Below are 17,622 nucleotides of genomic sequence, written 5' to 3' on the forward strand. Positions count from 1 at the left end.
TCCTTGTGACCTGTGTGGTTTCCCCAGCAGTCACTTCATAATGGTTAGAGTTTTAGATCAGGATCTGGGAGACCCAGGTTTGAATCACCCCTTTGCTGTGGAAGCTCATTAACTGACCTTGTGCCAGTTACACATTTTAAACCTAATTTGTCTCACAGGAGTTTTCTGAGGATAAAATTCTCTTTTTGAGGAGAATGGTGTAATTGCTCTAGGGTTTTATTGGGGAGAAATGCTACAAATGACATAAATAATAAATATAACCGAAGATAGGGTCTAGTTAAAAGGTATGATGGTTGGTGAGTGAGAAGGTTGCTGGAAAAGGTGATGATAGGGGATTGTCAGAAGAAGGGGGGAAAGGAAATAGTGTGGGGAGGTGGATATAGGACAGAGTGAAGTGTTCCACACACTCCCTTGCAGCCAGACTAAACCCTGGACCTGGCACTATGCAACTGGGCCATAGTAGAGGCAGCTGTTGAGGAGGAGGAGGTAAAGCTGAAAGGAGGGAGATAGGTAGATTGGCTGGTGGGTGGGAAGGAGAGATGGAAGCAGGAAAGGGGGAAGCTATGGGAGCTGCCAGGGAAAGGAAAGTAGAAATAGTGGAGGAGAGAAAATGAGACATCTCCTACAAATGTTTGTGAATTCCCCCCATGCCCACCCCTGTCTGATTTAATTCTACTTACATCATCCTAAACGGATTTACTTGGAAAGAAAAATAGACTTGCTTTTGCATATTTCAAATTTAACGATAAAATTTTACCTCTATGTTAAATTCTGTGTTTTCAGTTTTCCTTAAAACCCTATTCCCAGCTTAATTCTTAGTCTTTTAAAAAAACAAAAAAACTGCCTCTCTTGTTGATTTAGGATTTAATTCTTTTGTATTTTCTTCTAGTCTCCATCTCCTGATTCATCTTCTCCTCAAGGTGCCGAATCATCAGGTATGCAACATCATCAGGATGTCTGTGGTATGGCAGAAACACCTACTAATAAGGAGGTAAAGTACATTGTTTTAAGTCAGTGGTTTAATTGGAGAAATTTCTCATATTTAGGTCTCAGTTGTGTTCTGTGCTTTAGATCGTAAGTACAGCCTGGAATATTTACTCACAAGTAAATTCCATTAGTTTAAATGGAACCTATTTGCAGATAAGGAATCATTTAGAAACATAGTCTTAATATTGTTACATTTAAGTTTAACAGATCAAAGCTATGACCTTGAACATAAACACTGCTGGAATCAATTACACAATTTAAATCAACCTATAATTGGCATGTTGAAAGCTATTGATCAAGTTACATTTAAAATACCTTCCGTACCTTTTCATGTTCCACTTCTGAAATGTCTTTCCACAATATGGAGTCAAGTGTAGGACAACTACAAAACATTGTTAGAAGTCTTGGTTGTTATTTTACTTAAAATAGCATTCTTTATAGTAGTCTTTACTTACTAGTAATAGGGGAGTTGATTCGACTGTTTCTTAAAGATAGGAGCAATGTGTGATTTATTCTTTGTGGCCCACCTTGGGTTAGAGATGAGAAAGAAGGATGTTCTAGTTCCGTGGTGGCGTACCTTTGGCACTCCAGATGTTATGGACTACAATTCCCATCAGCCTTTGCCAGTATGGCCAATTGGCAGGGGCTGGTGGGAATTGTAGTCCATAACATCTGGAGTGCCAAACGTTCGCCACCACTGTAGTAGTTGCTTGAAGCCAGAACCATTAAACCATTACCACACTCCCAGCCTCCGTCTTGGATACAGCTACAGTGATAAAAACTTGAGGTTGCCTCTCTCTATAAGAAGTTAGTTTAGGGAATTCTTAAACAGTGTAATGGAGTTTCATCTTCCTGTGGCTCCTCTGACCAAGAGACTAAGGTACGGTTCCACTCAGTAATATGGACATTTGTATTAATAACAATCAACAAAAAGCTGGGTTTCAGTGATCACAGCATTTATAGAATCAGTAACATGTCAATACATTTTTAAATGGTCTTTGAGTCTCCCTTTGATTATCAACTGTTAAACAGGAAAACTGGGCCTTTCAAATTACTTTTGTCCAGAGCTTTTACTGGCAGTTATGAGCACAAGTGAAAATAAGTGTGCAAGAAGGTTTGTATTTATTTTATTCTTTGTTAAGCTTCCAAATACAGTAAAAACTTTGTTAGTCATTGTAATTGAGGAACTGGGATTGCTGCTTAACCAAAAATGCCAGTTAACTACTGTAGCTTTGACAAGTCCCCACTATCTGTTTCCTCTAGCCTGAAAGGAGGTACAGGCAACAGGGTGCCAATGGACTCTCACCCATGCGTGCCACCTGATCTGCAGCAGTGTGAATGGACAGCATCCATAGCCATGCATGCATGCCATCCATAGCCATCCATAGCCATCCATGCATGTTCTGACCCCGTTCAACCGATCAGTTCTGTGGCAGGTTGATCCACAGTACCCAGCCTGATTAAATCTCCATCTGCCACAATCTGACTGACAGCATGGTGCAAAGTAGGAGGAGGATAGTAACACCATTTTTGTTAGGCAGTTCCCATGGAGCGGACTCACTCCCGTTTGTCAGTTAACCAGTGCCAGAGAACAGAGCTGTAACTGTACTTGGTGTTCTCTGTCCAGCCCTTCTTTTGATAGTATCCATAAAACCAAAGTGATTGGCTTGGGCAAGAAATTTTTTTGCCCCAGATATTTTGTTCTACCTAAAAAGGATCTGTATCAGTCAGGAGATTGCAGGAATGTATTTGCGACGTAAATCTTTGTTTCAGAATATAACAGACATGTTTAAAAAGAACTCTCTATGAAGGAGGGCAGAAGGTTACAGTAGTAATGGTTATAGTAATAGTAATCGCTATAATCATAGTAAAGCATGTCTGTTAATTGAAGACTATCTCATTAAAGAAATTTTCTCTTTTCTCAGAAGAAAAATTTCTCAAAAAATTATCTCTTTTCTCAGAAGTGCTGTTTGTTGTTCTGCTGCTTTATTATCTTTGCCTGCTTGAATACAGAAGATAAATGTTTTTAATCTGTTGATGGCAATTGGATGAATTATTTAAAAGGATATCAGGGTAGGAGCATCAACAATAGAGCCATTGTAATAGATCAGATGGTCACAGAGAATAAATGCCACAATTTTACACCAACAGTTTTCTGAAAATATACTGTCTTTAGGGGTTCTTCAGTTATGAGGTAGTAACTCTTTTGGCATTTTTCTCTCAAGGCATTGATCAGTTGCTTTCTCTCTTAACTGTTCCTATGGTACTCTTATGGCTCAGCTTGTAAATGTAAAATGAATCTTAATTATGTCACCAAGATTTTTAAACTAAAAAAATTCTGTTAGCATAGACATAACTTGTTCATTGGTAGCCTTGAAATGAGATTTCAGTATAGATATTTACATAAATCCTACATATACCTACCTTTTCAAACAGTAGCTTACTCCACCAAATTTAATGTTTTACTTCTGCACTCTGAGGAGTAAGCTACTGATCTGCTCTGATCTTAGGGCAAGAAAATTTAATACCAATTAGTGCTGTAATATTGAGAACATCCTGATAAACTGTCACCATGAAAGCCATCTCTATAGGAAAAGCCAATCCTTGAAGAGTCAGTCACTAAATTAAATTCACCAATTTTTAGGACTTAATAAAATTACCTACCTGATAGCTGTCTGTCCCTAACAAATGTTGTGATGACTCATGACCATTTACATCCCAATCCAGTCAAGGGGGAGAGCTCTGCAATGGTTGGGGATGGTGCAGCAAAGATGGATCTGCACCACCTCCAAAGAGTTTTTGGACGATGCAGGAAGGAAGGAAATTTAAAAACCTTCCTGCCTCCTGAAAAGACTAAACAGGCTTTTTGGTGGCATAAGTCTGTGGCGGGGAGGGGGAGGAAGGTGTTCCTGGGATGGAAGCCTAATGGGAGCTGACTTCAGTCAGGAACACTCTTGGCCCTCCCCCGCTGCACTGGTGTGTTGTCCTTCATTGGCATAGCTTCGGAGCAGCAGTCTCTCCTGGGTTTGAGTACCACAGAGCTGTGCAGCGCCTCCTTCCAGTATCTTTGCTGTCTCTGTCAGTGAGGGTGCCCCATATTCTGGAAAAGTAGTATGTTGCCAATCCTTGAAGAGACAATTGCTAAATTAGATTGACCAGTTTTTAGGACTGGATAAAGTTATTTACCTGATAGCTATCTGTCCATGATAATTTTTGTGATGAATTAGGGACATTTGCATCTTAATCCAAACTGGGCAGGGGAGCTCTGCTGTGGCCAGGAATGGCATGGCGAAGGTGAAGCTGCACCACCTCCAAAGGAGATTTGGGCAGTGCATGAAGGAGGGCAATTCAAAAACCCTCCTGCTGCCTGAATAGTTCCATAGACCAAACAGGCTTATGCCACACTCCAGCGGCATAAGTCTACATGGGGGACAGGCAGACAAACACACTGGTGTGGGCTCACGTCACTGCCAGGATCCCTCTGTCACCGCCCCCCCTCGGGATTTGACTGTTAGTCCAGTAAAAAAATAGAATAATCATTAGACTCTGAAAAGTGTCTCCAAATTTTTGAGCACAAAGAAGGAGTGCTCAAAGACCGTTTTATAGAAATGAGGCTGTATGTGACAACCTGGGAACTTTTATATATTGGTTGAGTTATTATAAATCCTTTAGCTGCTTCTCACTATTTTTGTTTAAAACATGATGTGTGTGGGTATTATCTTCTCATGAAAACTGCTGTCATATTGAAGCCAGTATAGAAATGTGTTATTGTTGCTAATGCTACTGCACTCCTCAATAATTAACAGTTGCTTCTAAAAGATTTATAACTATTTAATAGTGTGTCTTCAAAGACTGGGTACCCACTGTCATTGTATAATGAATAAGTTTGCAGGGTTTGCATGAAAGTATTTTTCAGCATGCTTTGCTTGGTTTGATATCCTGTTTATCTTAATTACAGTCAAGAAAAAGCTTGGCTTCATTCCCAACATATGTTGAAGGTGAGTTCTCAAACCAATAATAAGCAGAATAATTGTAAACGTTGATGTAGTTATAGAACTATTAGATTTATCATTGTTTATTTCATATAATATACTTATTCAGCAGGTGTTTTCTAAGTGACATTTTGGAGAACTGTTTGCAGTATTAAAGCTATTCTGAACTCAAGGAAAACTGCTTCCTGTTTACAGTGGCTTCTTGTTTATATTTCCATTCTCTAATGGTGTATGTTCAGTCTACTGTTGGTACTATTAGTTCAATGCTTCATGCGGGGTGTGGTAACCCTGAGTTCCAGTGCTTCATTCTACTTTTTCCAGTCAATGCATAATTTTATAAACCTCTGTCATATTGTTTTCCCACAGATAACTTTTTTTTTCTAAACTATGAAAAGCCCCATTTTTTCCTTTATTTCTAAGGAAGGGGATTTCAACCCCTTAATCATTTTGGTTGTATCTTTTGCATGTTTTCCTCTACAAGTCAATATTATTCTTGGGACAACATGACAAAAATTGTATATCATATTACCAAATAGAGCCATATGACAGAACTATACAAAAACATTACAATTAGGTGTGGGCATTCTGTAAATCCATGTGAAACCCCCCCCCCCAAAAGCTTTAAAAACCACTGACTTTCAGAGCTACCTGGATGGGTCAAATGACCTTGATCCTTCAGGCAGCTCTGTTGGCTTACACGAATGCCAGAGCTACCTGTAGGGATCAGGCAATCCAACTCCCCCACCCACCCAGGCAGCTCTGCAGGCTTGCATGCAGGCTGCATATAAGCCATCAAAGCAGGAGTTGGGTCTCCTGATTGCTGTAGGCAGCTGCATTTTTCAGCTTTTTATAACCAGAAAAAAATTCTGAAACCTAACGCTGATATGTTGGTTCAGCTATTTTTCAGGTTTTAAAAAAAATTCGGGAGGGTTTTAAGCCAAACCCGAAAAAGACCAAAACAAAATTGCTGCACACCTCTAATTACAGTTCTGACTGCTTTATTTTCAATCCCTTTTCTAATAATCTTTAAAACTGGATTGATGTTTTCATCAAGTTTTCTACCACAACACCAGGATCTCTTTTCTGGTCAGCCACTACAAGTTCGGGCACCATCAGAATATATGTGAATTTAGGTTTTTTTGCTGCAATAAACAGCACTTATACTTGCTTGAATTAAACATCATTTGTCATGCTGTTGTCCACTCACCCTGTTTGGAGAGACCCTCTGGGCATGCCTCACAATCATATTTTGTATTCAGTATCCTAAATAATTTGATGTGTCATCAACGAATTTGATTTTTTTTTATTGTTTACCCCCTTTATTATAAAATTAAATGGAACTTAATCAGAAAACAGAAGTCAGAAGGGTCTGTGGTTCATTGTTAGAGAATCTGCTTTGTTTCCAGAAGGTTCCAGATTCAATCCTTGGCATCTCCATCTAAAAGGACAAGGATGTACCGTGTTTCCCCGAATATAAGACAGTGTCTTATATTAATTTTTGCTCCCAAAGATGCGCTATGTCTTATTTTCAGGGGGTGTCTTATATTTCTGTATTCTGTTCGTCAGGCATGCTTCCAAACAAAAACTTTGCTACGTCTTACTTTTGGGGGATGCCTTATATTTTGCACTTCAGCAAAACCTCTACTACGTCTTATTTTCCGGGGATGTCTTATATTCGGGGAAACAGGGTAGGTGATGAGAAAGTCTTCTGGAGCAGGACTGCCCCTCAAAGTAGACAGTACTGATCTGGATAACCGAGGCCGTTTCCGCACGGCCCTTAAATGGCGCCCTGGGGACGGGATAAATGCCGTCCCCAGGGAGCCATTCGCACAGGCGGCGCTGCTGCTAAGCAGCAGCACCGACCTGGCGTCGCTCCCCCTCCCCCAGGGCGGCGTCAGGCCGCCCTGAAAAACAACCCTTTAAAGGGTTGTTTTTCCCCAGACAGCTTGCACGTGTTCGGCGGATACGCGATGCCCGGAACAGCACCGCCCGAGGAATACGCTGTTTTCTCCTTGTCCCATTCTCATCGTGTCCCCGTTGAATTGACCTGCTGGCGCGTCGAAGCTTCGACGCTGTCCTCCGCACCCCTGGAGGTCGGAGGGGCAGCGTGTGGCCAGGCTTTGACTGGCCAGCAGGCCGGTCGACACACGGTGGAGTGAACGGGAGGGGAAGAAACAGCTCCATGCGGAGCCGCCTGCCGTCTGCTGGCCTCTCCAGAGGCCGTCCGCATGCTTGCATGCGAACGGCCTCCGCCTCCACGCCGGCAGAATTCTTGCCGGCGTGGAGGCGCCTTGATGGCCGTGCGGAAACGGCCCTAGTGATTTGACTCTGTTATAAGGCAGCTTTGTGTGTTTGTGTGTTCAACTGATACTAATGCAGAGTTCTTGGGGACCCCATTTACACATCTCTCTCCACTGTAGGAATTGTTTATTTCTGCGCTACATTAATTTTTGGCTAGCCAGCTGCTAAGCCCATAAGTGGGCTTGTTCCTATATGCAGTGATTGCTAAATTTTCCCAAGAGCTTTAGGTGGGGGACATTGTCAGTATACACTTGGACTTCCAAAAAGTGTTTATCAGTTCATCTTTATTCCAAACCCCTGTTTAACACAGGACTTCAAATATTTAGTGAGGCAGGATTTTCCTTTGTGAAAGACATGTATTCCCCACTGGTAGTGCTGCACAATGGGTAGGTGGGGGAGCAGGCAGAGCTGGCTGTTTCAGCTACTAAAATGGTCTAATAAAAGCTGTGGGGAGGTTAACTGAATAAAGGATTAGCCAATGAAATGGTAGTAGTACACATGTAAAGTAAGACCTGAATTTAAGGATCAAATCAAATAAGATTCTGGAAGATCTACTACAGTGGAGTTTTGGTGTCCTCCCCTTCTGATCAACAGCATGTGGGGAGTTCCCAGTTCAGACCTGTTTCCCTCTATGCTGTCATCCCAACTTCAAGGAGCCCTCCAGAGCTTCTGTTTGCACCACTGGAGAAAACGTACAGAAAACATCTATGTTTTCTCCCAGATTGTGGTTCTGAGGGGCAGCTTTATGTTGGGACAATGGCACAGAAGTGAAATCCCTCTTCTCCTGTGCCTTAATCTATATCCAAAGGATCCCCTCATCCTGCTGCAACTGCAGTTTATAAAAAACAAATGTGCTGGTGATCTTCCAGCATCTCCTCTGCCAATGTTATCATTTTGACTATTTCACTTTCTAGCTTTGAGGTACTCCTGGTCTTTTACTCCAGGCATAGGACAATACTTGTACTTTGTGTTGTATTTTTTAAAAAGTAGTAGCCAAAAGATAAGTGTATATGCTCGGAGTATCTATACAGTGCCAGTATTTCAGATTAGCTAATGTACTTGTATTGATGCACTAGGTCAAAGCTGCACTGGAACCTGAAAACGCTTTCAAGCAGGTTTGTTTGTGCATGCCAAGTGGCGAATTTAGCAGCACTGAAACCAATGGTAACAAATAATAATATGGTTGCATGCTTCTGACTATAAAATAAATTCTGCTTGTATGAAAACCGGCCTTAAATCAGACAATTAATAATTGGTTCAAGATTGGCTAGTTACTTCCAAATACATAGATTGTCTTTCTGCTTCCTTAATCATACAGTTTCTTAAGAGAACTCCTGCCTGAATATATAAAATACAGCCAGCATGGACTAGAATCCACAGGCTTTTAAGCCAACTTTAAATTTTGTTTGTTACATTTTATCTGTCCTTTCCTTTAAGAAAGTCAGGACAGCATATATGGTCCCCTCTCCCCATTAATCCTCTCAAGCTTCTGTAGGTTGGCCAGGCTGACAGATAATGACTGCCTCAAAGGCACCCTGTAAGCTTCATAGATAGTCTAGATTTGGTACTAGTATTTGGTGCTAGTATTCTACACTTGCTCTGAATGCAATCTTGTGAGCACTTAGTGGGGAATCGATCAGCCTGAGTAGCCCTAACTGTCCCAATCTTGGCAGACCTTGAAAGTCACAGAGAGTTGGCCATGGTTACTACTTGGGTGGGAGACCTACCAATGAAGATTTGGGTTGCTATGCAGATAAAGGCCATGCCAAAACCACCTTTGGTCATCTTTTGCCGTGAAAACCCTACGGCACTTGAATCACCATGAGTTTATTGTGACTTGGCAACACCCAGTTCTTCTTATTAAAAGGAAATAAGTTTAATTCATCTCGCTTAAAAGTGAGAGTGCACAGGAATGGACTTGAGTGGAGCTAACTTGGTGTAGTGGTATGCATGCAGGCTGTAGTGATTAATGGATCCTACTTCTGCATTGATGGTTTGGTTCTAATTTAGTTACAGATATTGTTTAATACTAACTTCTTGGGTGGTTTTATTTTTAAATGAAGTTAAGTTTTAATACTTTGTATATATCACATTAATTTTTCCTGTATGAAACAAAACATGTTCCATTGTTTAATTTTTACACTCCAGCACTTTTCTCTGAACATCTCCTTTTTAGTTTCCTGACACAATGAAGACATTTATATGAATGTGATGATGTACATTTTATTATATTCATAGCAACAATGATTTGAGTTATGTAATAAGCAGAATAAAAAATAAATAAACTAGCAGCTAGTTTTATGGATATGTCATAGCCAAGTAGGTAATGCAGCTACGGTGATTTAAGGGTAAGGACAATTTCTTAGAAAGTGATTAATCACCTTGTAGAGTAGATAATTTATTGTAGTGATTTTTCACTTTGTGGTAGGGGGTTAAATCATTTCCATCTCTTAGTACTTATCCACAGATTTCCAAATCCAGTGTCTGGAACATAACTGAGAAGTTCACTTGCAGAAACATGTGAATATCCTTGCTCAGGATCTCAGTGAGACCTCTCAATTCGAACAGTGGTTAGAGGCTGCAGAAGTAGCCCAGGCTGTAGTGTCTTCCTGCTGTTTCATCCAGAAGCAAATGTGAATGTAGGCATCCCCACCTTGGGACAAATTCAGCCCAGATTCAGACAATTGTAGGCAACAGATGCTTAAAAACCAGCATTTTGCAGCGATCTGTCAATTTAGTTAGAATGTTTCTCATGGGTACTTTGTGCTGAGGTGGACGTTAGAATAACCCCTCTACCCACAGGCTTTCTAAACCTAATCTCCACGACCTGTCATTCTTTCCTCCTTTGTGCTCCTTTTCACCAACCAGTTATTCAGAAAAACCTTAATCCGGGAAGCAGGTTATATTGGGCAGAGTAAGTTAATATATGGAAATTTATTCCATTTCCATAATTTCTTTGGGGCACAAAGCTCTATACCACTTAGCATTTTCTTGTTTTAGACATCTGATGTTACATAACAGATCAAAGAGTGGCAGGCAGCAATTCGGCAGGGTGAGAGCATGTGTAAGTACTTTGTGCCTTTCTGTGAAAAGGAAGAAGGAAAAAACATTCAGATTATTTTGCTTCAGGGTGAACTTTGCTTTGCTCAGAATAAGCAAATGTAAGAGTCAGGTTATATTACCAAGTACAGCCGTTGCTATAGAAGGGCTGGCCCTTGGTTTGTCTGTTCTGATTGTGTTGAATCTTTTTCTGTCACAATGAACTACAGGCACAATCTCACAATCTAAAGCTGAATTTGCAGCCTTCGTGCGCTGTCTTCAGTACTGGGGAATGTCCTGTCTCTTTCCTATTAGGAGTGTAACTTACCTCAATAATTCAGTGTTTTGCTGTTCTAGTTCCTGGGCCTTGTGATCCTGAAGACTTGATTGATGGGATTATATTTGCTGCCAATTACCTTGGCTCCACTCAGCTCCTTTCGGACAAAACTCCGTCCAAGAATGTGAGAATGATGCAAGCTCAAGAAGCTGTTAGCCGAATCAAGGTGAGGGGGTCGGACTTGCTGTCTGACTTTAGTAATGCTTTCAAGCTGCAGCCATGATTTATGTGTGTTTAACATCTCTTCTAAAAGATAGTACTTTTTGTGATAGGGCCAAAAAGATTTACTAGATTGTAAATATGCTGTTTTTACATTTTGTGGGTCAGATTATACAATAGTGGTATTTGTTATCTGTTGCTTGTAATACGTCAGTCTGTGAAATAATTAATGTTTTTGTACTTCTAAACCCTAAAAAGATGGTCCATTCTATCATCTGTGCATGGAAATTAATGCTTTCAGCTCTGTGCCTATATACTTCGGTGCACATGAGGACAGGCCAAGAAGAGCAGGAAGGATGTAATAGAAATCTGGATCAGTCCCTTTGCAGTTTTAATATTGAATTTAAAAAATATTGGATACACACACAATCATTTCAGTGTGGGTAATGGCAATCTGTTAAAGGCATACTAGCAGGTTGTTGGATTGATTCTTTATTCCCATATTTTAAAAGTGATATAAGAGTCAAGATTTTTTAAATTGCATTTAGTTTGTTTTCTGCTTTATATTTGATTACAATGTGAGATCTTTTAAAAATCTTATAAATTATGGACATGTATGTTTTGTTACTTAGAACATGCTGTAGCCTTGGGAAATATGTATCCTGTCAAGCTTCTGGAGCTTAGAATACTTCAGGAGTTCAGCATCATGTCTAGTAATTTATGCTGTCATCCACAGCTTAACCATCTAGTGGTTTGTGATGATGATGTTTGGCTTTGGGTCTGAGTCCTTGTGCTGGTGAAAGAGGCAATACTGTTCTATTCTGCCAGAACCTGACAATGGTACTTACCTTCATATGCAGCACAGAAGTACCATTGAGAAGCTGTTGATAGTTCACAGGAGGACATGCTGAGGGCCACTTTCTCACAGAGCCGTCTGAGTACCTCTTGCATGATAAATGGCTTCTGCCTCAGGTGCCAGACTAAGATGCTTCCTAGCCATGGCAGAACAACTGCTAGTTATTCTACCACACTTTCAAGCATCCTAAATTTTTATTGAAATCTATTGAGACTAGATGTGAATGCAATAAAATCAAGAATGAATATTCCAGGTTCAGCTTGTTTGTGGATCAGGTTGTTCTTCACAGATCAATTTATAATCTCTATATGTTAGCGACTGCCAGTTCCAACCCGGTCAAAAGGGCTGTGTGGAGAGTTTCACACAAAACTACTTATTAGATTAAATAAATCTCACATTCTCCCCTATGAACTTGTAATGAGTACCTTTGTTGTCTTGTGTTATGATGTCATCACATTTTCTTCCCTCCCTGCTGGCAGAATGATTATAAATTGTCATGTCTGGCATTCCAACATGATTATAGGGCAAGTTAAAGGGAGAGTGTGGTGAGAAAAACCTCTTTTCAGCCACAGCTCTTTAGGCGTCTATAATGTATACTTTTGCCTATGCTTAGCAAGGCCCTGCTTCTCTCACTTTTTTTTCTTCCATTGCCACAAATGTAAGTCTGGGGGAGGAATTTCAGAAGCAGCAAAAGAAATTGTCCTGGGGACAGGGGGATGAAGCTATTCCTATGTTTTACAAGTCTCTGTGTCCACCAGAGCAAGCTCTTTAGGACGTAACCCTGGAATGTATTTATATGTTAGAAAGTCCATACATAAGGGTAGCCAAGACTATTGCTATCAGACAGTTGTATTAGGGGGAAATATACAATGGCAGTGGGGAATCAATATTAAAACCAAGTAAGCAGTTCTTCGAGCAAGTAGGCTAAGGATCCTGGAAGGATACAGTCAAACACTAAGCTATAATATTGTAACCATTGTTTTAACTAAGATGTTCATATCTCACTGTGTTGTCGTTCACTTTAGAAATTGCATGTAGGTACGCATGTTTTAGAAAAAGTCTATTTTCACATGTGCATCAAATAATGTGTTTATACATATGTGGAATAGACAGTTGTTAATATACAGTTTACATAAGAGCATCTTTCAAACCATGTATGTAAATTTAGATTTAGGAATAAAGTGTTCATGTACAGTTTAGTTTTGACCTTCGTTGTAGTGGTTTCGGGAGTCTGTTACGTATGGAATAGAATTGTAAATGCCTTTAGCATTTTGATTATATATCTTACTTTTAATGATACTTGTTTGTATAATTAGTGGACAGAATACTAACCCAATTGGCCAAAACACTAACCAGCCCCTATAGAGATACAACCAACACTAATCAACACCATCTTCGGGGGTGGCCGGTTCTAAAATCTAATATACAAAAACAGAAGCAAAAGTCTAAATACAGCATCCCAGCAACTTGCATTTAGAAACAAAGATAACTAGTATAATAACCAGTGTAAAGAAACAAAAGAGAACAACAAAAAAGGAAGAACAAAAGATCTGTTCCATAAAATGCAAGAAGTCAAAGGGAGGCATGTTGAAAATCAGCATGGAAATATATTAACTAAACAGTTCAAAATAAAGAAAAGATGGGAACAGTGCACTGAAGAACTGTATAGAAGAGATGAAAGAATGACAGATTCCTTCCTAGAAGGGGGGGGGGGTTGAAGAAGAAGAAAAACCTACAGTTTGAGAAAGTAAAGTGAAAGCCACACTGAGAACCATTGGGAGAAACAAATCACCAGGAGTAAATTAAATATCAATAGGGTTATTCCAAGCCACAGAAATGTAATCCATCAAAGTATTGACAAGAATATGGCAACAAATATGAAAAATAAAACAGTGGCCTAAAAATGGTCAATTTACATTCCAGTTCCCAAAAAAGATGTCAAAAATGGCAACAACTATCATACCATCACATTAATTACTCATAAAAGTGAAATGGTGCTCAAAAATGTATAAGAAAAAGTGTTACCATATATGGAATGAGAAATACATAATGTTCACACTGGATTCAGAAAAGGAAGAAGCACTAGAAATCATATTGCAAATGTATGTTGGTTACTAGAGCATATGAGAGAATTTCAGAAGAAAAACATATTCTGTTTCTTAGATTACAGCAAAGCTTTTGACTGTGTGGATCATGAAAAGCTATGGCTTTTTAAAGGGAGTGAGTGTGCCACAGCATCTGATTGTTTTGATGTGCAACTTTACTTAGAACAGTGGCAGCACGGGAGCCAGAGGTGGCACTCAGAGCACTCTCTGTGGGCATGCACAAACAGAGTGCCCCCCCTCCCCCACATCTAGGCTGGCTTGGGCCGCTGGGCTCGATTATTAGCATTAAACCTAAGACCAAGTATTCAGGTTAAATTGCTGTGTTGGCACTTTGCGATAAATAAGTGGGTTTGGGGTTTCAGTTGGGGCTCTCGGTCTCAAAAAGGTTTGCCATCACTGGCTTAGAACAAGAGGCTACTGTTACAATAGAATATGGAAAAACAGAGTGATTTCCAAGTGGCCAAGGTGAGAGATGAGGCTGTGTTTTATCTTCCTGTCTCTTCAGTCTATCTGCAGAACATATCATAAGGAAATCTGGATTAGATTTAAATAAAGATTGAGTAAAAATTGCAGGGAGTAACATTAGCAGTTTGAGATATGCTAATAATGCTATTTTGCTGGCTGAAAATAGTGAATACATGAAATGACTACTGCTCAAAGTTAAAGGAGAAAATGCCAAAACAGGATTACAGCTGAATTTCAAGACGTATTGACTAGTGGAGAATTATGCAACTTCAAGGTGGACAGTGAGGAAACTGAAATTGTTCAAGACTTTTTATTTTATTTCTTGGCTCCATCATCAACCAAAAGGGAGACTGCAACCAAGAAATCAGATGAAGATGATACTGGGAAGGGCGGCCTTGAAGGGGCTAGAAAAGATTCTTAAGTGTAAGGATGTGTTACTGACATTCAAGATCAAGTTAATTCATGTCATAGTATTCCCTATTAATATATATGGGTGTGAAAGTTGGACAATAAAGAAAACTGACAGGAAGAAAGTAGATTCTTTGAAGTGTGGTGTTGGAAGAGAGAGTTACAGACACTATGGATCACCAAAAAGACAAACAAGTGAGTTCCAGATCAAATCAAGCCTGAACTGGTCCTAAAATGACTAAAATGAGGCAGAAAATAACCAAAACAAATTAAGAAAACAGAACTAAAATGAGACTTCCATACTTTGGTCATATTATAAGAACATAAGAATATAAGAACTAGCCTGCTGGATCAGATCAGAGTCCATCTAGTCCAGCATTCTGCTACTTGCAGTGGCCCACCAGGTGCCTTTGGGAGCTCACATGCAGGATGTGAAAGCAATGGCCTTCTGCTGCTGCTGCTCCTGAGCACCTGGTCTGCTAAGGCATTTGCAATCTGAGATCAAGGAGGATCAAGATTGGTAGCCATAGATCGACTTCTCCTCCCTAAATCTGTCCAAGCCCTTTTTAAAGTTATCCAGGTTAGTGGCCATCACCACCTCCTGTGGCAGCATATTCCAAACACCCTCAATCACTAACATTGCGTGGAAGAAGTGTTTCCTTTTATTAGTCCTAATTCTTCCCCCAGTATTTTCACAATGAATGCCCCTGGTTCTAGTATTGTGAGAAAGAGAGAAAAATTTCTCTGTCAACATTTTTTCTACCCCATGCATAATTTTATAGAGATCTCCCAATCATATCCCCTCAGCCAGCTTCCAAATGAAAGTAGTCCCCAAACGCTTGCAGCCTCTCCTCATAAGGAAGGTGCTCCAATCCTTCAGTCATCCTTGTTGCCCTTCTCTGCACTTTTTCTATCTCTTCGATATCCTTTTTGAGATGTGGCTACCAGAACTGAACACAGTACTCCAAGTGTGGTCGCACCACGGCTTTATATAAGGGCATGACAATCCTTGCAGTTTTATTATCAACTCCTTTCTTAATTATCCCCAGCATAGAGTTTGCCTTTTTCACAGCTGCCATGCATTGAGTTGACATTCCCATGGAACTATCAACTAAGGTGCCCAAATCCCTTTCCTGGTCTGTGACTGATAGCACTGACCCTTGTAGCGTGTATGTGCAGTTTGGATTTATGAGAAGACAAGAGTCACTGGAAAAGACAATAATGGTAGGAAAAGTTGAAAGCTGTAGGAAAAGAGGAAGACACAGCATGAGATGGATTCACTGTATAAAGGAAGCCCTCAGTTTGCAAGATGTAAGCAAGACTGTTAATGATAGGACATTTTGGAGTTGGAAGCAACTTGACACACACCTATATGACACACAGGGAATGGGAAATGTCAGTCCTAACTAAAGTGATTCACCTCATTTATCTATGATTGGCCCATGCTTCCTTATTTTAACCCTTTTCCTTTAAGCTCTGAAAATATTTTTGACAACTGTAAGGCTTTAAAATATATATGGCTAGAAAATGTAATAAGTATAGTATTTGTATTTGAGATGCCTTTTACAATTAAGAATAATGCTATTCCGATGTCATAGGCAGTTTAACCTAAAGATTCCAACAACAAGTGTTCTCGGTGATAGATGTTGTGTAGCATCAAGTTCCTCATTATAGTAAATAGTCCCTTGGATGACATTTTCAGTACTGTGTTCTGGTTTTAACTAAAGCCTAGCAGTATATGTATCGCTGCTGCTGGTCACAAGTGGCTGGACACAAAACATGAGTACTGCAAGTTATTACTATTTCTGTGGGCTTAATAGCTGCTACCATATATACTTGTGTATAAGTCGACTTTTTCAGCACATAGTTTTATGCTGAAAAAGTCTCCCTCGACTTATATTTGGGTCTTATACTCAAGCACATATGGTATTTGCTGTATGTGCCATTAAGGGGAGCTAAAGAGCTCAGATTTTCCATATAAGGAAGAAAAGGCTCCATTTTCTCAGAACTGTTGAAGAGGCCTGTATTTCAGGTATGAGAATGTTTGTATTAATTGTTGAGAAGGGGATATTGTGTTTATATTGATTGACTGTTCGTTTGTATTTTGGTTTCCATAATAAAATGTTATAATGAGTGATGCCTGTAGTTGGAGCCAGTCAACTTCACAGAGTTAAGAGGCCTGGAGTCTGTATACAGCTAGAGAGAATTGTAGACCCTGCTAGTCTGTTTTGCATAGCAGGCCAGAACTATTATATGTTGATTATTGTTTCTGAATTGGTTTGCCATATTTCATTGTTAAACTGCACACTATTGTTTATGAAACAGAAAACAGATTTAAAGTTTCTTTTGTTGTAAGTCTGGTGAATGTTAAGGGTCACAAGGTGGGATCACACTGGCAAAGACTTGAACTTCTTTTCCATTTCTGATAATATCCCTCTTAAAATCTGAGTTGGGTTACATTTGGACATACAGATGATGAGGAGGAATCCAGTTTTGAAGGATTTTAACTCTTGTGTTTTAGCTTGGTTGCTGATTGAGCTAAGGTTTTTGTACTTTTAAAGTTATTGTTGACACCATATTGTTCTTGTTGATCCTCTTTTCTACTTACAGAGCTAGTTTACTGTTTTTCTTTGAAATAAATATTCAAAAACATTTAACCTACTGATGCCTCAATTAATGTAATTTTATTGGTATCTATTTTTATTTTTGAAATATACCAGTAGCTGCTGCATTTCCCACCCGAGACTTATACATGAGTCAATACGTTTTCCCAGTTTTTTGTGGTAAAATTAGGTGCCTCGACTTATATGCACGTCAACTTATACACGAGTATATACGGTACCTGATAGTTGGATAAACATTCTGCTTGGAAGTGGGAGAAAGATTATACGACATATCACCCAGCTAGAACATGATTCAGTCAGGGTTTTTTACAGGGCTTACGTCAATGTCTAGGTTTGGGTGTGACAGTGT

General features: G+C 39.7%; 1 protein-coding gene across 8 annotated transcripts in view; it reads left to right on the forward strand.

The window, feature by feature from the left end:
* The window catches only part of APBA1 (amyloid beta precursor protein binding family A member 1), a 104,279-nt gene that overhangs the window by 66,582 nt on the left and 20,075 nt on the right, over window positions 1–17,622 (forward strand). For all 8 annotated transcript variants that reach the window (XM_048503156.1, XM_048503160.1, XM_048503161.1 and 5 more), the window contains 3 exons: window positions 890–991; window positions 4,946–4,985; window positions 10,677–10,822. In XM_048503156.1, coding sequence (XP_048359113.1) covers window positions 890–991; window positions 4,946–4,985; window positions 10,677–10,822 — 288 coding nt within the window. The remainder of the gene's footprint in view (window positions 1–889; window positions 992–4,945; window positions 4,986–10,676; window positions 10,823–17,622) is intronic.

The sequence above is a fragment of the Sphaerodactylus townsendi genome, linkage group LG07 (genome assembly GCF_021028975.2).
Source record: "Sphaerodactylus townsendi isolate TG3544 linkage group LG07, MPM_Stown_v2.3, whole genome shotgun sequence".
Taxonomy (NCBI): domain Eukaryota; kingdom Metazoa; phylum Chordata; class Lepidosauria; order Squamata; family Sphaerodactylidae; genus Sphaerodactylus; species Sphaerodactylus townsendi.